This window comes from Oncorhynchus tshawytscha, linkage group LG02 (genome assembly GCF_018296145.1).
Source record: "Oncorhynchus tshawytscha isolate Ot180627B linkage group LG02, Otsh_v2.0, whole genome shotgun sequence".
Taxonomy (NCBI): domain Eukaryota; kingdom Metazoa; phylum Chordata; class Actinopteri; order Salmoniformes; family Salmonidae; genus Oncorhynchus; species Oncorhynchus tshawytscha.
The window spans coordinates 45,260,985-45,282,700 of NC_056430.1; the positions used below are offsets into that span (position 1 = coordinate 45,260,985).

Consider the following 21,716-nt stretch of genomic DNA (forward strand, 5'->3'; position numbering starts at 1 on the left):
AGCTCGCACCCTATCTCTGGAGAATACACACACATTCGGATGGATTGGGACGGAGCTAGGCCAAGATCATTTTTACACGGACTCACTCGTCGTTCATTTTGTAAGGCGGATTTCCCGACCAGCGGGGATTAAAACGTGCTAGAGCATATGTATGAAGGGGGAAAGTAACGTACAGTATGGTTCGGGAAACCAGACACCTTTGGGTGGGAAATTTACCCGAACATGTTCGAGAGGAGAAAATTGTCGAACATTTTAAACGGTAAGTTAATGTTACGCAAGAGGGTTATGGAGAGGTAGCGCGCGTTATGTCCAATAGCTAGCCAGCTGAGCTAGCTAACGTTAGCCATCATCTACATTCAACACCAAACGGCCTCTGTTGTTTGGAAGATTTTGCTTTGCCCTTGATATTTTTAAACCAACACATAACAGCGTGTCGCTTGCATAAAAAGTCACAATTTGATGGATTCCAGCAAACTGAAATGCCACTGAACGCTAGTTAGCTACCATTTTGTCGTCGCTCACTTGATGGGTAACTACAGTCTACATCATGCCTGACTAGTTAAGCATGAAAGATAGCTAACATGCTAGCTAGGTATTTAGCTAACTAATGTTATTATTAAAATGTGTTAAGACACTTCGTCTACTAGTTATGCATTTACAACGTTAGTTGGATTACTTAATAATGGAAAGGTTATCAAACTGTTGCGTTAAATGCATCGTTTATCCACGTTCTTCTGAAGCTAGCTTCGTTTTAGATAGCTAGCATAATTCGCTAGCGAAATATGTGGTGTTTGATTGCCTGGCGGCGAGTTGATCAACTTGCCAGTAAGGTGAAATATGAAAGCCCTCGCTTAACATATGGACTTAATGTTTCTATTGCTCGTTTAATGCATAATTCAACACGTATTCCCTGCAATGTTCCGCTGTTCATATCGTCCGAAAATCGGCTACCATCAATCGCACTGGATCCTCCAACGTCCGACAACTAAAAGTTGCAGGGAGATTGCGATTATGATAAAGGTAATTTGAAAATTATACATCGTGATCCGCGACTTTCAGCCTAGGTTCTTGGAACTAGCTTTCAGTCTGTGCTTGATTTGGGATTAAATAAGTGCGGGGGCTGTCTTTCTCCAAGTTGGTCCGTTCGACTTTTCAACGATATTCACAAATTACAATATGCTTTAGAGTCCTGATTATTCACTTAAGGGTTCATACACATTTCCCATGACGTTTAACATGTTCATGACTGTTATTGTAGCCTACATGAACAAGTAGGCGTTATTGATACTGGAATGCTGCTATGTCTGAACCCATGTAGGCCAACTATCTCCTGCCGTTGTGCCCTTGATCAAGGCACTTAGCCCCCCCCCACACACACACACACACACAGTAGAACTGCACTGTTCGTCACATGCTATCAAAATGTGGTCAACCCTCCATCTGGACAACTCCTGGGTGTGCAGGCTTGGCTTTTGATCCAGCACAGAAACACACAAGTCTCCTTCATCAAGGTCCTGTTGAGCAGCCACTGTTTAGGCAACAATGTGGTTAGATCAGGGCATGAACAAAAGTCTGGACACCTAGTTGCCACCCAAAATTACAGCCAAATTCTTCTGTCTTTATAAAATGATTTGTGCATTAAATGAATCAGGGATCACATTTTTTATTTTATTTTACCTTAACAAGGCTAGTCAGTTGAACAAATTCTTATTTTCAATGACGGCCTAGGAACAGTGGGTAAACTGCCTTGTTCAGGGGCAGAACCACATTTTTACCTTGCCAGCTCAGGGATTCAATCTTGCAACCTTTCGGTTACGAGTCCAATTCTCTAACCACTAGGCTACTTGCCACCTCAAATGGCTACTTCAAAACAAGGTATCTAACTGGGCATGTTTAATATATAAGACTCAAATATTACTGTTTTAGGGGAGATCTATGCACAGCAAGATTTGTCTGTCTTTTTTTATTTTTAATATAATATTTTTTACTTTGTCCAATTACATGGCTACTGTTTAATAGAGGGGGAATCCCAGCTTTCCATTAGTGCAGATTTATTTAGCCTATCTACAGTGCAGGTGGAAAGGTGACTAGGACTGTAATGCTTAGTTAGCTATAGTTAACTAGCCAGATAATTCAAAACATAATTTGTAACAGTTGACTACCCAGTTAGTCTGTTTATTTTATACTTGCTGCTGAAATGTTGTGCTCGCTCTCTCGGGCAACAGTCCCCTCGCACTGGTACACACAGACGCGCGCTGAAGGGTCATTAAGATCATGGCTGACATGTAGATTTTTTAAATTATTGATAATATTTAAGTATGCTTTCATTAATTACATTAGCAAAAGTTATTAAACAAATTTTGGCGACCTTTCAAACCCTAATTTTTCAACTTGGAACAGCGCTTTCAGGCTGGTGTTTTTTCAGTCTGCGCAATCTCAAGCAGCCTACTGTCACACACAGATTCACAGACCAGTGGCAAATAAACTTGAACAAGGCGGAATCAGGAAATGAATGCCCACTGCATTGCTATTCAGTGCAGATTCTGCTTTGATCAAGCATTTTTGTCTCTGTTAATCTGGGCCGGCGATAAACTACTTTTATAGAAGAGCCAGTACGCAATTCCCCAGGCATTTGAAGTGCCGGTATGTTGCTCTGGCCCAAGTCAAGCACTGCTTTCAGCTAAGCGCCAGATTCAGTGAACATGAGCACTGTGTGCACCTGCACAAGGATCTAGTGTTTCAGTGTACAACTACTGAAGAGCACCTTCTTTTAGACATGCTCACTAATGTATTCATATTAAAGAAAGCCTGTAGTGTAGCTCTCAAACGCTTTTCCGTACCTAGGGTTTTCACGGCTGGCTCCATGTAAACTACAATTCCGACTGTGTTTTAGCGTTTAGAAATGTTATTAATCGTTTTCCAAACATATGCTGATATGCCCCTTTCTCCTTTCACATCAGCAAGAAATAATCTTTCAAATAAAAAAGATACACCTACTGTAGCAGTTTTGCAAAGATCCACAAGCTGTGTGTCTCAGTTGACGGACTACACTTCCTACCCAGCTACGGTATTCTGAGCATGCTAGATGGATAAGTAGCACAGGTGGCTGCCTATGTCTTCAGTCTGTCTTTCGTTAACAAGCAGTGTAACTTAAGATATGACTATGTGGGAACTCTTAACCCTATAAAGTAAAACAAACTATAAAAGTCTAAGCCGTAATATATATTTATATGATAATTATTTGATAAAATATTGAATTTGGACTTTACTACTAAACTCAGTATAATGAAACGTTCTCTCACTGTCAACTGTTTATTTTCAGCAAACTTAACGTGTAAATATTTGTATGAACATAAGATTCAACAACTGAGACATAAACTGAACAAGTTCCACAGACTTGACTACAAAGGGGTATTCAAAATCAAAAGTAACAGTCAGTATCTGTTGTGGCCACCAGCTGCATTAAGTACTGTAGTGCATCTCCTCATGGACTCCACCAGATTTTCCCGTTCTAGCTGTGAGATGTTACCCCACTCTTCCACCAAGGCACCTGCCAGTTCCCGGACATTTCTGGGGGGCGGGGGTGGCCCTAGTCCTCACCCTCCACTCCAACAGGTCCCAGGCGTGCTCAATGGGATTGAGATCTGGGCTCTTCGCTGGCCATGGCAGAACACTGACATTCCTGTCTTGCAGGAAATCACGCACAGAACGAGCGGTATGGCTGGTGGCATTGTCATGCTGGAGGGTCATGTCAGGATGAGCCTGCAGGAAGGGTACCACATGAGGGAGGAGGTTGTCTTCCCTGTAATGTACAGCGTTGAGATTGCCTGCAATGACAACAAGCTCAGTCCGATGATGCTGTGACAAACCGCCCCAGACCATGACGGACCCTCCACCTCCAAATCGATCCCGCTCCAGAGTACAGGCCTCGGTGTAATGCTCATTCCTTCGACGATAAATGCAAATCCGACCACCCCTGGTGAGACAAAACCACGACTCGAAGAGCACTTTTTGCATGTCCTGTCTGGTCCAGCGAAGGTGGGTTTGTGCCCATACAGGCCTACAAGCCCTCAGTCCAGCCTATTACGGACAGTCTGAGTACTGATGGAGGGATTGTGCGTTCCTGTTGTAACCCTGGCAGTTGTTGTTGCCATCCTGTACCTGTCCCACAAGTGTGATGTTTGGATGTACCGATCCTGTGCAGGTGTTACACGTGGTCTGCCACTGCGAGGACGATCAGCTGTCCGCCCTGTCTCCCTGTAGCGCTGTCTTAGGCGTCTCACAGTACAAACACTGCAATTTATTGCCCTGGCCACATCTGCAGTCCTCATGCCTCCTTGCAGCATGCCTAAGTCACATTCATGCAGATGAACAGGGACCCTGGGCATGTTTCTTTTGGTATTTTTCAGAGTCACTTAGTGTCCTAAGTTTTCATAACTGTGACCTTAATTGCTGTTAGTGTCTTATCGACCGTTCCACAGGTGCATGTTCAACAAGCATGGGAAACAAGCATGGGAAACAGTGTTTAAACCCTTTACAATGAAGATCTGCAAGTTATTTGGATTTTTACGAATTCTCTTTGAAAGACAGGGTCCTGATAAAGGGACGTTTCTTTTTTTTGCTGAGTTTATAACCCATAGAAACACATTGAATAACACATTCATAAATTGCAGAAAGTAAAAAATCATAGGGAGTAAGGTTTTGAATTGTCTGACCTTTATCTAGGAAATATTAGAAAGCTCAGGATTTAACCTGTTTTTGTTGGCATAAGATTACCTCCATACTTCCATTCATTTGTATGGGTTACCTTCATACGAGTCCAGTGACACGTGGTGGCCATAGAGTAAAACTGAGAACGCCCAAATGGTTTGGGCGCTACAGACTTTAGTTGGCACATCAGCGTTACCGACTTCAGACAGGTCCCTTGGTTACTTGAGGGGGGTCGTAGCGCAAAACAGAGAACACCATCGTGTTTCTCGGTCAAACCGTTGGAATGCTAGCCGTTTTAATGAGTTGACACATTTTCAGCATGTCTTGTGGTCTGACAAACACGTCTGTTCCTCGGCCACCTTCCACCTCAGATGTAGAAGGGCGACTTTATAGGCGGATGTGGTGGATTGAGACGCAGCGCATGCAAAACAACTATCTCTAACTTAAACTGACAGATTTTATGGGGATCTTTTGTATTATATTACTTAGACTCTAAAGGATGAACCTTTCTTTTGTTTTTTGAAATTTGTTTCTCACTGCTATGAACGATGCATGTTAATATTTAGAGCAATACTCCCCCGGTCAGAAGATACTATCTTCAGTGGGCTTTAAAGGCCCAATGCTGCTGTTTTTATATCAATATAAAATTATATCTGGGTAACAATAAATAGATTTCTATTCAAATGGGCAAAAATTGCATTTTTAGCAAACCTATTTCTCAAGCATAAATTTTGCATGGACATTCAGAGTGGGGAGGGGAAAACTAGCTGTTATTTGGCAGAGAGGATCTGAACTCTTCTTTTGTTATTAGTCTATTAAATAATTTACCACCTGGTGATGTGACCATGGAAGGCCAAAACCCATCCCACCAAAACAGGCTGAAATTTCAAGTGGTGTTTTCAGATAACTCTTACACTAAAAGGGCATTATCGTTTTCACAGTATTATTCCAACCTCAGTGTGGAAAATGATATGTAAATAAAACATTCTAGTTTTTGACTTTACTAGGCCGTTAACCAATTGACCACATGTTGATGTCACCATAGAAAAGCCGAAACCCCCGCCCATGCAAACCTACTGATTTAGAAGGTTCTGTGTAGATGGGTTAAAAATACAGCAACTTTCAGGAATAACACTGATCAACAATTTTCACACTGACAGCGTTAGTTTCATCAGCTGTTGTACAATATGATACAAAACACAGGAAAAACAGAATTGCGCTGTGGTGGGCCTTTAAGATGAGCAAAGACATTATTCCTTTGTTTTATTTATTTTTTACAACACCAAGGTCACAAAAGGCTTGGCCCTCCACTAATGTTAATTTAACTAATTGGCTGGCAAAAGCAGACTCCTGTGTTTCCTTTGCTGTTTAATTATGTTTTTCCAACTGATGATTATGCTCATGAGTGAAGAGACACGTACATAGTCCTCTCAATAAAGTGTGACGTCTCTTCCCTTTTTGTTCTTGCTCCTCAGCTATGGACGCGTCGAGAGCGTCAAGGTCCTGCGGAAGCGTGGGTCGGAGGGTGGCGTGGCAGCCTTTGTGGATTTTGTGGATATCAAAAGTGCACAGAAGGCTCACAATGCTGTCAACAAGATGGGTGACAGGGACCTGCGCACTGACTACAATGAACCTGGGTCTGTCCCTAGTGCTGTTCGGGGCCTTGATGACAACCCCCCCTCGAGCAGTCACGGGCGGGATGTTTCAGGATTCTCTAGGGGGGCAGTGGGTCCAGTGTTTGGCCCCCCAGTGTCCATTCACACCAGAGAGGGGCGTTATGAACGGATAAGAGATGGGTAAGTGGACATGGTCACCTCTGAGGGATCAGGGTGTCAGTAAAAAAAAAAAAAAAAGTTTTCTCCCGCAATCACATGATTTCCTTGTTGGGTTATTAATAGAACAAGGAGAATATATTCCTTACAGTTTCATATTAAGGTAACCTAGGAAACGAGCCCTTCTCCATCTGCACAGACCTGTCCTTTCTCGCGGGATCTAAGTGAAATATTTATGCAAATCTATTGGTCATTTAAAGGTATGGATATGAGGTATTATCATTCAAAATTTCGGATTTATTGTGTGAGACGTATCCTGCTTTCAAGTTGGATATTACACCTGTGGGGAATATCCTGGTGAGTTTGGATATATCACATTTGTTGGAATTTATCCTGGTGAATTTTTGGGGGTAATTAGATTTTCCGAACCATGGATTCTAACCACAATTTACCTGGGATCGTCGTTGCTTGGAAGTAAATCGTTGCCTGTGATGGATTTAATACCCCTATATTTTCTTGAGAATTATTTTCGGACAGGTTCATTTATGAATGGACCTATACATCAGAAAAGACAGAGAGCATTTTTCCCCCACTGCTGGACATAAACTATTTTTCTGGATGTCTCCAAACCAAGGATGTCTGCTTCTTGTCTGGATTTAAATAACATCATGGACCAAAGGATGTAAGTTGTCATTGAAAGGATGTAAATTGGCTAGGCATCAGTCATCACAGTGCCCCATCAGTACATCATTCATCGCTAATTGATCATTTTCAGACAAGGAAACAATATTTTACAGGGTATTATTGTAATTTAGTAAGGTGCTTATATCAAAAGGAGCTAAAGAGAAACTGAGGAGTAACAGATCACTCATCAAGAAATTCCATGGAAATATTTTTGGGGAGAGCGATGGCCACGAAGACAACTGAAGACATGCATTTTGGATGTACCTGCCTCATGGAAGAATGGATGTAACCCCTGTATTGGATGTAAGGATGTTGGGTATAGGATGTACACATGTGTAACTGCATTTCCATTGCTGGATTATTCCGCTCCAGTGTGGATTTAGCTGTATATCCTCTCAGCATCAATATTTGGATTGGGTTACGAACAAAGAATAGATACATCAGCATTTTCAGCGAAAATCGAATGAAGACTGAAGAGGATGTCGTCTACACAAAGTGATGGGAGTAGAAAGTCTATTTTGCCTTTGGGATATGGAAAAGGCCTATTTTAAGGAATTATGTTGCAGTGGACTAGGATTATTCCATGCATTTTGGTGAGAGAAGATACTGTTTTTTTTACAGGAGTGTATGCAAACTGGTTTCCTAGTTTTGAAGAGGAATAATACCGGTTTCTCTTTTGGACAGTAGTATGCAGACCATTCATGCTTTTTTGCTTCTTTATACTAGGTTACCATAAGCAAATTGGACATATTTTCAGTCTGGTCCATCTCTAGTGTTAATTTTGGAATGCACTGCTATGTGTGACTCATTGTTATTTTTTTCAAATCATACCTTTACTACTGCATCAATATTTGTCATAAGAAATCCATTGCTTTGGTTATTTTGTTTTCTTCTTTTTTCCATCAAACAAAGAGATTAAGAAATTACGGATTATACCTCAGATACCTACCTAACCTGCTGTTCTTCTCGAACGTCGAAGACTGTACGCATGATGACAAAATAAACATTTTTGCTCTTTTTTTCTAAAAAAAAAAAAAAAAAAAAAAATCCTGCTCACACCATTCTGTCCTCCTAGATTGTATTTGGGATTATAGGTTCGGTTACCGCTTTTGGAAAAGGTTGGTATTGTCCTGCCCTCTGCATCTCTTTTCCTAACCCAGATTTGCACCCATGTCTCTTTCCTCGTCTCCTGCACTAATTGTTAGAGCTTTTAGTGAAAAAGACACAGCTGCTTGGGCCAGGGGGCTTCTGCAGACACCATCTGTGCCAATGGCTTGTCTTCCTTGCTCTCTCGCTCTTATTTTTGCCCCTCCCTCTCCTGTCTTTCTCTCTCCCTTCTATGCTTTTGCTCCTCCTAGTTACTAGGTGTCTTAATATAGGCTAGTTCAGCTCCAGCAGGTCCGCCAGCATTTCCCTCACCTAAGAGACCCCCCTGTTCTTACTTGATTCAGAAGTGGTATTTGATCTGAGGGAATAGGATTTGCCAAATGTGATGTGACACAGATTCCAGATGATTATAGTCAACGGTAGAGTTCAGTAGCTTTCCAGCCTATCATTATGGTTGTGGTAGTGTTACGTTTAGCCAAAAGAAAATAAATTCTCATAATGTGTGTAGATGCATTCTTTAGTTTTGGCATGGCCTTTATATTTGGTTCCATGTCCTTGGGTTACCTAACCTTGCTCTATGCCACTATCAGAACAGATCTGCCCCCATTTTATTAACATATACAAGCTATTGTCTGTCAGCATAAATACTAGAGAAGGATGAAGTAAAATGTACTACCTACCTACCATCGTTTGAATTGACCAAATGTATTCTATTGTTCCTAATGGAATCACAAACCACTGTCTTCTATAGAACCAGCGCTCCGCAGCATTCCGTTTTTTTTGTGTATTTAAGTTGACGTTTTAACAGTGCCCTTGCCTATTTGAAACGTCATTGTATATTGGAACTGTCCAATAGTTATCTGCAAGTTTTTCTATAAGTATTTTTGGAGTCACAATAACAGACTCTCTCCCCCTCTTTCTCTCTCTTCCCTCTCTATCCATCCTTTGCATGTGTCTTCCAACAGCTCAGAGAGCCGGGAGCGTGCATATGATCACAGCCCCTATGGACACCATGAGCGCGGTGGCACTTTTGATAGACAGCGTCACTACAACGCAGACTATTACCGCGATCGCACCATGTTTGCAGCTGGAGTTAGCCCTGGGCCAGGAAGTGCCGGTGCTATGGGTGGGAGCTTTGAAACCCCGGAGCCTCATTTTGAGTCCAGGATCCGAGGAGATCCCTTCACCTTGTCTAGTGCTGCGCGGCGTGACCCCTATCGAGATGACCGAGGGCGTCGTGTTGACAGAACTTACCATCGCCGCAGTCGGTCATCTCATTCTTCACAATCTCGACACCCCTCCCCGCAAAGGACCACGGGGCAAACGCCCAAAGCCCCCCATTCCCCCAAAAGAGCCCCCCTCTCCCCAGGTAGAGGTCCACGCTCTAGGTCTCGTAGTAGGTCCTCTAGCTCTGATTCTGTCAGCAGCACCAGCAGTACCGGCAGTGGCAGGTAGGATGTACTTTTGTGATGGTGCCGATGTTTGTTTGTTATGGATGGAGCACAATTCAGTCAATTAGCCCGTGTTGTAGACATGTGTGCAAGAAATGGGAACTTTCAATTTACCCAGTTGTAAAAGAGTTTAAAATACATTGCTTGACTGTAGGATTATGGAGAGAATTTCACTGATCTGAGATGCATACAGACGTACCCTCTATTTAGTAATGTTAGCTGAAGACCCTCTGAACATTTCCCTCTTATCTCACATTTGTCCGATTGGCAGCAGCGATTCAAACAGCAGCTCAAGTGATGGGTCTCATGCACGCTCTGTTCAGTCCTCTGCTACACATGCACCCCCTTCTCAGCCGTGCTCTATGGTAATGGAAGGTGATGAACCACGCAGAAGCTTTGGCATCCGGGTGCAGAACCTACCAGTGCGCTCCACAGGCGAGTACCACTAGCTAGCAGTATACACACAAACATGCATTCTGGCTGCACTTTGCTGTGCACCATGACATTATGAAGGGGGTCACTAATAAATAGCGTACCTCCTCTGCTACGGTGAGCTGTAGAGCTAGCTTATCAAAAAAATTCTCACTTGGATTATCAACATATAAATAACATTTAATTTTTGTCCTTAACAATGCAGCTGCGTGACCTGTCAATTAACTGTCTGTTTCCCTCTCCAGACACAAGTTTAAAAGATGGACTGTTCCATGAGTTCAAGAAACATGGGAAAGTGACATCCGTGCAGATCCACGGGGCCTTGGAGGACCGATATGGTCTGGTGTTCTTCAGACAGCAGGAAGACCAAGAGAAAGCCCTCAACGTCTCCAAAGGAAAGCTTTTCTTCGGCATGATGATCGAGGTTTCTGCCTGGAACGGCCCTGGTATGCAACGTTTTAGATTGAATTACAGATGTGGTAATACATTTCAACAATCATTATTTGAGCTTGGGCCTTAAATACTAATGATGTGTATTGTCATTCGCCTACTGTTGAGTGTACTTGTCTTGTTTGGTGATTGTAATAGAAGTCTTTCCCTCAGAAACAGAGAGCGAGAATGAATTCAGGCCTTTGGATGGACGGATTGATGAATTTCACCCCAAGGCGACTAGGACCCTGTTTATCGGCAACTTGGAGAAGACCACCAGTTACCAACAACTACTTGATATCTTTCAGCGCTTTGGAGAGATTGTGGTATGTGTGTTACTAGCCACTGAAAGGTTATGCAAGTGAAATGTCACCTCTAAAAAATATTTTTAAAAAAAATCCATTTTGTCATCCCTCCCACAGGATATTGACATTAAAAAGGTTAATGGTGTTCCTCAATACGCCTTTGTGCAGTATTCTGATATTGTCAGTGTCTGCAAAGCTATAAAGAAGATGGATGGAGAGTATTTGGGGAGCAACCGGCTCAAGGTATTATTCGTAAATCTATATTGCCCTAAACTCTTATGTATAGTGCATTTGGAAGGTATTCAGACCCCTTCCCCTTTTCCACATTTTGTTACTTACATTACAGCGTTATCCTAAAATGTCTTCAATAAAAACAAAAATCCTCATCAATCTACACATTACCCCATATTGACACATGCTCATTTATAAAAAAAAATATTTAAAAAAAACAAATACCATAAGTACTCAGACCCTTTGCTATGAGACTCGAAAATTGAGCTCAGGTGTATCTGATTTCCATTGATCATCCTTGATGTTTCAACAACTTGAGGGGAGTCCACCTGTGGTACATTCAGTTGATTGGACATGATTCTTAAAGGCACACACCTGTCTATAAAGTCCCACAGTTGACAGTGCATGTCAGATCAAAAACCAAGCCATGAGGTTGAAGAAATTGTACATAGAGCTCTGAGATAGGATTGTGTCGAGGCACAGATCCGGGGAAGGGTACCAAAACATTTCTGCAGCATTGAAGGTCCCCAAGAACACATTGGCCTCCATCATTTTTAAATGGAAGAAGTTTGGAACCACCAAGACTCTTCCTAGAGCTGGCCGCCCGGCCAAACTGAGCAATCGGGGGAGAGGGCCTTGGTCAGGGAGGTGACCAAGAACCCAATGGTTACTTTGACAGAGCTCCTGATTTCCTCTGTTGAGATGGGAGAACCCTCAGAAGGACAACCATCTCTGCAGCACTCCACCAATCAGGCCTTTATGCTAGTGTGGCCAGATGGAAGCCACTCTTCAGTAAAAGGCACATGACAGCCTGCTTGGAGTTTGCCAAAGGGCACATAAAGGACATGAAAAACAAGATTCTCTGGTCTGATGAAACCAAGATTGAACTCTTTGGCCTGAATGCTAAGCATCACATCTGGAGGAAACTTGGCACCATCTCTATGGTGAAGCGTGGTGGTGGCTGCATCCTGCTGTGGGGATGCTCTTCAGAGGCAGGGATTGGGAGACTAGTCATGATCGAGGGAAAGATGGAACAGAGCAAAGTACAGAGAGATCCTTGATGAGAACCTGCTCAGGAGCTCTGACTGGGGCAAAGGTTCACCTTCCAACAGGACAATGACTCTAAGCACACAGCAAAGACAACGCAGGAGTGACTTCGGGACAAGTTTCTGAATGTCCTTGAGTGGGCCAGCCAGAGCCCGGACTTGAACCCGATCTAACATTTCTGAAGAGACCTGAAAATAGCTGTGCAGTGGCGCTCCCCATCCAACCTGATAGAGCTTGAGAGGATCTGTAGAGACGAATGGGAGAAACTCCCCAAATACAGGTGTTCCAAGCTTGTAGCGTCATACCCAAGAAGATTCAAGGCTGTAATCGCTGCCAGAGGTAATTCAACAAAGTACTGATTAAAGGGTCTGAATACCTATTTAAATGTGATATTTCGGTTTTTAATTTTGAACATAATAGCAAACATTTCTAAAAATATTTTTTGCTTTGTCATTGTGGGGTATTGTGTGTGTGTATAATGATGAGGGGGGGGGGAACTATTTAATACATTTTAGAATAAGGCTGTAACATAAAATGTGGAAAAAGTCCAGGAGACTGAGTACTTTCCAAATGCACTCTGTTAGTACAAAAGGAATTGAGTTCGGTGATAATGAAGTAACCTTAGCAATATTTTTTCCCTGTTTCTTCATCCTTGTCTGGTTCTGTCTCCTTTGCAGCTGGGTTTTGGGAAGAGTATGCCCACAACATGTGTTTGGCTGGACGGTTTGGCTTCCAACATCACAGAGCAATATCTCACACGTCACTTCTGCCGCTATGGACATGTAGTCAAGGTCCATACTCTTTCCCCCCCCCCAATATTTTTTTAGGTCCCTGACATTCTATTAGACATGTTATTCTAAACATGATTTTCCCTTTTCTTCCTATAGGTGGTGTTTGACAGGTTGAAGGGGATGGCTCTCATCTTGTATAACAACACAGATTTTGCACAGGCAGCTGTCAGGGAGACCAAAGGCTGGAAGATTGGCGGCAACAAAATAAAGGTATGACTAAACGAGTGTGACTTACTCGTGACTGACAGTTTCACAGTAAACCAGATGAAAGGAGACAAATTGTTGATTTGTTTTCTGTCTGCAGGTGGATTTTGCCAGCCAAGAGAGTCAGATGGCTTTTTATCGCTCTATGCAGGCCTCTGGGCAAGACATTAGAGACTTCTATGAAATTCCAACTGAAAGAAGGTGAAGTTCACATTTTGTTATGTGAGGTGAATGCATTTGAGGGATTACTTTGAATTACTGTTTTCGGGTGTACTTTGATCTCACTTCAATGTTCTTATTTTTTCCTCTCTCCTATTCCACAACCCCCTTCTTTACAGAGAGGAACGACCAAGACCTCCATACCATGAGTTCTCAGCAGAAAGAGCCTACTTTGAGAATGCACGCACCCCTGGCACCATTTACCCCGAAGATCCTCGCAGAGACTATCCTGCCCGCAGCCGTGAGCGGTATTCTGAACTGGAGCACTACCAGGGAGAACACTTTGACCCACGCTACCATGAAGACCCCCGGGAGTTCAGGGATTATCGAGATCCTTTTGAGCAGGACATTCGGAAGTACACATACATCCAGAGGGAGCGAGAAAGGGAGCGGGAGCGCTTTGAGGCAGACCATGGCATGTGGAGCCCCTCTCATCCACGGCGCCCGATCACCCCTTCTGCCTCCCCTTCACCATCTGAGCGTGCTCCCAGAGACCCAGAGCGACGGGTCTACAGTCAATCCTCTGAGCGAAGTGGTAGTTGCAGCTCACTCTCACCACCACGCTTTGACAAGACTGACAAGGCTCCTCCTTTGGAACATGGAGCCAGCTCTAAGAGTGAGAGGTTGGAAAAAGACATCCACCTGGTTGAACCTGAGCGTGTTGCTGGGGCTGAGAAGAGCAAGCGGGGGAGACGAAAGGAGAAAGGTGACAAAGAAAAAGGGGAGAAGAGTAAGTCAAGGAAAGCAAAGGTGAATTCTCCCAGCATCCCACCGTCTGAGACAGAGCTAGAACCCAGCCTGGATGGAGGCTCTGGAAGGGGAAAGGTGTCAGACCAGGACAGCCTTGACAGACAGCGGTATAAAGGTGACAACGACCCTCCTTCAGATCCGACAACGTCAACCTCTCGCCATGAGCCTGTAAAAAGTGAGAGGCTTGAGTCGGGGAAAGGTGAGAATGCAGACAAGGATGGTAAAACACGTTCCAGAAAACACCAAAAATGTGACACTGGAAATGATGGGAAAGATCCATCAGTGGATTCTGATCGGTTGGCTGCGAGAAAGAGGCGCTTTGGAGATGCCAGTGGGAGAACCATTCGACAGAAGAGGAGAAGGCTGGAAGATGAGGATGGGAGTCAACCCCAAGACTTTGGAGCTAGCACTGCCTTTACAAAAGATATTGATGGTGACAGAAAGTCTCAGCAAAAAGACTCACAGCGGAGGGATTCAAGATCCAAATCAGAGAGACTGGTGTTTCTTGGCAGTCATAAAGAGGGTCAGGATCCTGCAATGAGAGGACAAGAAGAGCTGCCCGAGGGGAGCATGGACCCTATGGACTCAAAACGCCACAGTATGTCCAGAAGGTTCTCCCATGATGGGAACATGGACCAAGACAATGCAAGAAATCAAGATCCACAGAGCCCTTTCAAATATGGTGCACAAGACAATGACAAGGGTGTCAAGGAAGAGCCTCTTGATATTGATCTCTCCCAAAGTTACCGCAAACAGATGGAGCAAAGGAGGCTCCACCAACAGCTTCAAGAGCCAGACAAACAAGAAAAAGCTGGGAGTCCACAAGGCTTAGAAACGGAGGACCTGGAACACCGCAGTCTGGTACATGAAGTGGGCAAGCCACCTCAAGATGTCACAGATCATTTCCCATCTCATAAACTCAAGAAACTAGAGCAATTTGACGCAGATATCAGTGCCAAGAGGGGGGACCGTGTCTACAGGAGCTTCCGGCAAAAGAGTGAAGATCCTGAGTGGCACAACACTGCCTCTCCAGGCTTGCAACACTTCTCTCATCATGCTGAGCAGGACTTTGCTGAATCTTCACATCTCAGGGAGGTTAAAACGGAGGATAAAAGCCACCCAGACCTGGAGCTGGCAGTCAAAAGGACACATACAACGCAAATGTCCAAGCCAAGCACTCCTTTACAACTTAGTGAAGAAGAGCGGGAAAAACAGTGGGAGAGCAGAGTCAAGCAAGATTTTTTACCTGACTTAAACTTCTCTAGAGGCATTGGAAAAAATACGCACAATCGCAAGCGCTTGGAGTATGGAATTTTGCAAGATTTGGAGCCTGGGGAAGTACGATCCGATTCCGAAGAGGATAGAGAGCACAAACCACATTCTCCTATGCCCTCCACTTCTATGCCTTTCTCTGACGGGCAACGAGTGGACAGATTTTCAGACCCCAAGCTTGCCACTTTGGAGAGGATGAAGTTCTACTCCTTTGCACTTGACCAGACCATCACACCAGATACCAAGGCCCTGCTAGAGCGAGCAAAGTCTCTGTCCTCCTCTAGGGAGGACAACTGGTCTTTCTTGGATTATGATTCACACTTTGCAGGTTTGCGCAGCAGGAAAGATACTGAAAAGGTTGAGTCAGCACCACGGCCTACACCCTCTTGGTACATGAAGAAGAAGAAAATTCGCAGTGGTGGGTCTGAAGACAAACTAGATGACAGGAAGGAAGACCCCAAGCCCAAGCCAGAGGAACATGAACGCAGGGAACTGTTTGCCTCTCGTTTCCTACACAGCTCAATCTTTGAGCAGGACTCAAGACGTCTTCAGCACCTAGAGCGAAAGCATGAGGACCCTGAGCAAAGTCCGGCTCAACAAACTGGTCAGCTAGGCCTGGCAGATGGGCAGCCTGACACAGAACCAGTTGTCCTCTTCCATAGCCGCTTTTTAGAGTTCACGCGGCTGCAACAGCAGAAAGACCAACAGTTACATGAAGTAAAAAGAGCAGATTCTGTAGATAGTAATAGGGTGGAGAAGTCACTGGAGGCAGAACAGCAACCTCTGCAGTTTCCTAAAACCTCAGAACCGGTCATGGATCCAGAGACTAAACCTACTAGCCCTGCTGAGAACCACATGATTTCCCAGCCCCCACTTATGCCCAAGGAGATGTCTCCACCTAAGCAAATGTCTCCACCCCTTCCACCCAAGGGGATGTCTCCACCCCTTCCACCCAAAGAAATGGCTCCACCCAAGGAAATGGCTCCACCCCTTCCACCCAAGGAAATGGCTCCACCCCTTCCACCCAAGGAAATGGCTCCACCCCTTCCACCCAAGGAAATGGCTCCACCCCTTCCACCCAAGGAAATGGCTCCACCCAAGCACACGTCTCCACCCCTTCCACCCAAGCACACGTCTCCACCCCTTCCACCCAAGCACACGTCTCCACCCCTTCCACCCAAGCACATGTCTCCACCCCTTCCACCCAAGGAAATGTCTCCACCCCTTCCACCCAAGGAAATGTCTCCACCCCTTCCACCCAAGGAAATGTCTCCACCCCTTCCACCCAAGGAAATGTCTCCACCCCTTCCACCCAAGGAAATGTCTCCACCCCTTCCACCCAAGGAAATGTCTCCACCCCTTCCACCCAAGGAAATGTCTCCACCCTTTCCACCCAAGGAAATGTCTCCACCCTTTCCACCCAAGGAAATGTCTCCACCCCTTCCACCCAAGGAAATGTCTCCACCCCTTCCACCCAAGGAAATGTCTCCACCCCTTCCACCCAAGGAAATGTCTCCACCCCTTCCACCCAAGGAAACACCTGACCTGTTTACTCCAGAGCCAAAGGGTCCAGAGCCAGCTGCACCCGAACCTTTGACAAAAGAAAACAGAGAAAATGAACAGCTCCCTCCCCTCCTGCAAATACCTCCGCATGAGATGTTGACCCCTGCTTCTGTTAATTTAGTAGCCCCTGAGCACATCCGTTCTGTGAGAAAAGTTAAAAGAACCCCTAGTGGAGAGAAATCTGAAGATATAGCTCAGGATATTCAAATATTGAACCCCGAGCAGTCTTCCAGCAGTGATTGCCTTCATGAAACATCAGTGAGTAGTTTTGTACCAGAGCCTGAGCTGGCGGCACCTGAATTACCACCTGAATTTTTAAGTTCCACACCACCTAACCCTGTTGAGGAGATGGAGGTTTCAAAAGATGATGCCAACACTGACAATACAGACACTCATACAGAGGTGGAAAAGAAACTTGAACTCAATCAGACCCAGGTGCTTGTTGATAATGAAACCAGTGATGAGTCAATTTCACCACCTCAAAAGTCCAAGAACAAAAAGAGTAAGTCTCCTACTCAAGTCCCACTGACTCATTTGGTTTCAACAACTAGTTCAGAGAAACCGCTTACCCGCAAGAGTGAACGCACAAAACGTGCATCATCCCCAAGAGCAGAGTCTTCAAAGGGAAACTCAGATTCCAAATCCACAGGCAAGTCTCCCATACATGGAGCAGACCCTGAACATGGCACAGAGCAGAGTATATCTGTTGGAAGAGCAAGGCGTAGAAATGTGAAATCTGTGTATGCCACCCCAGTTGAGGAAGATGCCACTAAGGGGGCTGGAAAGGATGTAACTGAGTCACCCCGCACTGCACGGAAACGAGGTGGAGACAAAGACAAGGAAGCAGCCCCTCAGCAACCGTTAGAGCAGGATTCCCTTGCACCTATTACTTCAAGGCGGGGACGTCCCCCTAAGAATCGGCGACAAGGAGAGGACATGTTAACAGCTAAAGGGGATAGATCGAAAATGGAGACCAAGGATACAGACTCCAATGAATCAGAGAGTAGTGAAAGAATTTCAAAAGTGTCAAAAGGCAGACATTCTCCTCATGGTCATAAAGCTTTGGCGAGTCAATTACCCATGCCCATAGCGACTGGATCAAGTAGGAAGGGGGACAAAACTGAACCACCAGAAGATGTTCAGCAGATGGATTTTACAGAAGACAGCTTGGCCATGCAGGATTGCACTGTCTCATATAAGGAAGATACTGTAGCACCAGGTGTGACAAAGAAAGAGGAGAATGTTAAGCAACAACTAGGAACAGAGAAATCACGAGATAAAGACAGGCAGAAAAAGGACCCTGTTGACGAGAAAGCCAGTGTAACTAAATTTGGCGAGAAAGAGTCTGAACCACCAGTCGTGGAAGAACAGCCTGTATTGGAGAAAATGGAGAAGAGTGGGAGAGGAAAAGCTCCACGCTTGACACGGACTCCAAAATCTCCTGTCCTCAAGAACCTGAAGATCAGACTAAATGTCACTGAGGTGAAAGATTTGCTTCAAATGGGGGATGAGGAACCTGAAAATGGGGATGATTCTTCTAAAAAGACCAAACCAGGCGAATCTACTAATGACCCATTATTAGAGTCTAGCCCAGGAAAAGATGTGAGTTCTAGCAACGAGGATAAAGATGAGAGCACACCAGAAACTAAGCCGCCAATAGATCCTAAAACGTTGCTACAACAGGAACAGGAGCTTGAGCAAGCTGTGGAGAACATTGCTAAACTGACAGACCCAACCCTCCCAGCAGAGTCACCAACTCCACTTGCCCCACCATCTGCAGAATTAAAAATTGACACTGAGGAAGAGAAATCTGCCAATCCTGCTAGTGAGTATGAACTTGCTGCTGCCATTGATTCGATTATGGGTGAGGATATACCTGTCCCTCTGCCTCAAGAGCCGGTAATTAGTGCTGTTGTGGAATCAGACCTAGAGATTCCATCCTTCGTCCAGCCGACCAAGGGAGCTGAACCTGTTAGTAACATATCTCCTATTCAGGGGGAGTCCTTTTTCCCAACTACACCCAGGAAGGGTGCTAAGGGCAGAGCTAAAACACCGAAACGGTCTAAGAGCCAAAAATCAAACAAAAAGGACACTGTAAAAGAAATTTCATCAGAACCGGAGAACACCTCTGTTATCACATCAGACAGCATACCCTCCAATTCACAGCCTGTTCCAGAAACTATTCCCTCAACCCCAGCTGCCGGTGTCATTACAACCACCTCTTGGAAGCCTAAAACTGAGCATTTGGCTCCTAAGGCTACAGACATGCCTAAAGAATCGAAGTTACCTCCAGTCCTTACAGAGCAACCTCCACCTCAACATCTGAAACCTGTCTGCCCCCAAACAAAAAGTCCCACTCTCCCCAAGCCTCAACAACAACAACCACCACCACCACCTGAGTGCATCTCACCTTCACTTTCTCCACCCCCAACCCGGCCAAACATCAGGCCCACACAGCCAAGCAGGATACCAGTTTCCCCACCAGATTGGCTCAACCAGTCCAAGGACGCAGGTGTCCCTTCCTCTCCTAGAGCATCAGCAGCTTCCTTTGAGAACCCAGCAATTCCCTCTGACACTGAGCCCTTGGAGACTGAGCGTAACAACAGTGACTTGCGTAGGATTCTCATGAAGCACAAAAATGTTTCACTCCCAGTCCCATGCAGTAGTTCTGTTCCTAGCAATTTGGGCACCTTATCCCTTAGGGATCCTCCACACCTACCTGAAAGTAATACCCCAATGGTTGCTGTGACGAGTAAGACCTCTCTTAATGACAACAGGCCTCATCCAGCTCAGCCTGTAGTCCGGCCCCCAGCCTCACTACCATCCCCTGAGTCAAAGTCTGTCATTTCTGTTATTGCCTCCACTGCCACCTCTGTTATCAGTCGTGTTTGCAATCCACCTGACATGGAGAAGGTTAATATGTCAGTTGACAGAAATCCCGTAGTGGACATGCCACTTCTCAAGCAGACATACAGGCCGCCCAGCATGGAGGACAGGGACAGTGGTTCGTACCATGGACCATCAGTTGGCGAGGAGGGTGGAAGTGCTGGGAGGTACTTGGTTGAGAGCTCCGGTCTGGGTACTGGCTCCAGCCCAGGTCTAAGGGTGAATACCTCTGAGGGAGTGGTGGTGTTGAGTCACTCAGGACAGATCAAGGAGGGACCACAGAGGATAAGTGCCAAAATCAGCCAGATCCCACCAGCTACTGTAGTTGACATGGAATCTCAGCAGCTAGTGTCCATGCCCCAGATAAAACAGGAGATGTATACCCACTCCCAGTCAAACACTCCAAAGTGTCCTCCAATACAGACAGACCATGGGCACCTTAAGACGCAACAAACGGTTTCCTCCATTAAACAAGAAAACACTGGTATGGAAAAGTTAGAATCTCCCTACCCATCAGGGCCTCAAGGAGGAGTCGTGAAGAGGCTTCAGCAGACAGTTGGTAATCCACAAGTGATGGGTTACCATCATTCAGAGTTCACAATGTTATTGAAGCATCCAAAGAAAGTGGATGGGGCTGACGCTATGAACGCTGATGGGTGTAAACCATCTTGGACCTCTGCCATAAGTCCTGCAATGAGCCCCCACCTGCCCTCTCCGGCTGGCAACCATGTAGGCTTTGTTCCCGGTTCGGCCACTGACAGAACTCCCTCACATCTCAGTGGGGTCAAACAGGAGCCCCGTTCTCCTCGCAAGTCAGGCCATCCACATTCTCCGTTCACTAAAGTGTCCTCTCCCATCGGCTCCTCCTCTCCCAAAGGCCTCCCTGGGATGCTGCCCTCTAGCCTGCCCACCATGCAGCAGTATGTCACCAGTGTCCACCACCCTGAGCAGTCTGTCATCATGCAACCTCACAGTGCTCACGGTGGCATTGGAAGGATGTCACCCCATCGTGCCTCCCAAGCAATCCCCATGGGGCACCTTGTCCAAGGAGAGGTCAGGGTGAACACGCCACCCCTATCTGTCATGAGTTTCGGGATGCATGGAGACCCTCTTGCCTCTCCCTGGTCTGGTCCTCTCCAGCAACGCCCCACCTCGCCCCAGGCGGTAGGCAGAGACATAGTCCTCAAGGTTAACCCTGGGAATGTGAGGGGCCATGAGGGAGAGCAAGACGATGCCAGGCGCTTCCATCAGACCACAGGGAGACAATCTGCCACACAGCTGAAAGCAGAGACTATGCAGCCGGATCCCCGTGGGGCTCTACTTAGCGGGCTGCAGCTGGACCCGTACATGTCGCCCAGGGACTTGCGTGTGCTCATGCACCACCCTCAGGGAGAGCGCTCGGCCCCAGAGCCACACCAGGGACACATCCAAGAGACTGTCCCACCCTCCTCAACATCTACCAACATCACCTCGTCGATGTCCCCCAGGGCACATCTGCTGGCTAAAGGTGTGTCCGAGAAGGATGTCACAAAGCCACAGGAGGTCAAGAGGCCACACTCTCCTCCGAAGGATGGTATGATGGGGTTTCGGCCAAGTATGGCCGCCATGGCGTCCCCCCAAAGGGTGCAGCTGCTGCCATCGGGGACGGGAGCTTCTTTCTCGGAGTATCCAGGAATTTACACCAACACCCGGGCCATCCATTCACAGATCACTGAGACCTCTCCTTTTGGAATCAACCAGGTACCTCTCAACATCACTTCTGCCTTAGTGAGTTAAACCCTATTCAATGTCATTTTATATCTCCACAATTTAATAATGATCATGTGGTCGTGTCTTAAATGACGTTTGAAAACCAACTTCTTT

The 21,716-nt window shown here is 45.6% G+C and overlaps 1 protein-coding gene across 9 annotated transcripts in view; it reads left to right on the plus strand.

Annotated features, from left to right (window-relative positions):
• si:ch1073-335m2.2 (msx2-interacting protein) overlaps positions 1-21,716 on the plus strand; it is a 30,374-nt gene continuing 8,658 nt past the window's right edge. For 2 of the 9 annotated variants that reach the window (XM_042299429.1, XM_042299431.1), the window contains exons 1-11: positions 1-259; positions 6,186-6,506; positions 9,239-9,724; positions 9,996-10,159; positions 10,402-10,602; positions 10,760-10,911; positions 11,008-11,133; positions 12,846-12,959; positions 13,056-13,169; positions 13,264-13,364; positions 13,502-21,620. In XM_042299429.1, the coding sequence (XP_042155363.1) occupies positions 177-259; positions 6,186-6,506; positions 9,239-9,724; positions 9,996-10,159; positions 10,402-10,602; positions 10,760-10,911; positions 11,008-11,133; positions 12,846-12,959; positions 13,056-13,169; positions 13,264-13,364; positions 13,502-21,620 (9,981 nt within the window). In that variant the 5' untranslated portion in view covers positions 1-176. Of the gene's footprint in view, positions 260-6,185; positions 6,507-6,547; positions 8,285-9,238; positions 9,725-9,995; positions 10,160-10,401; positions 10,603-10,759; positions 10,912-11,007; positions 11,134-12,845; positions 12,960-13,055; positions 13,170-13,263; positions 13,365-13,501; positions 21,621-21,716 lie in introns of those variants that run through there. The other 7 variants (XM_042299441.1, XM_042299448.1, XM_042299451.1 and 4 more) reach the window with 7 other exon arrangements.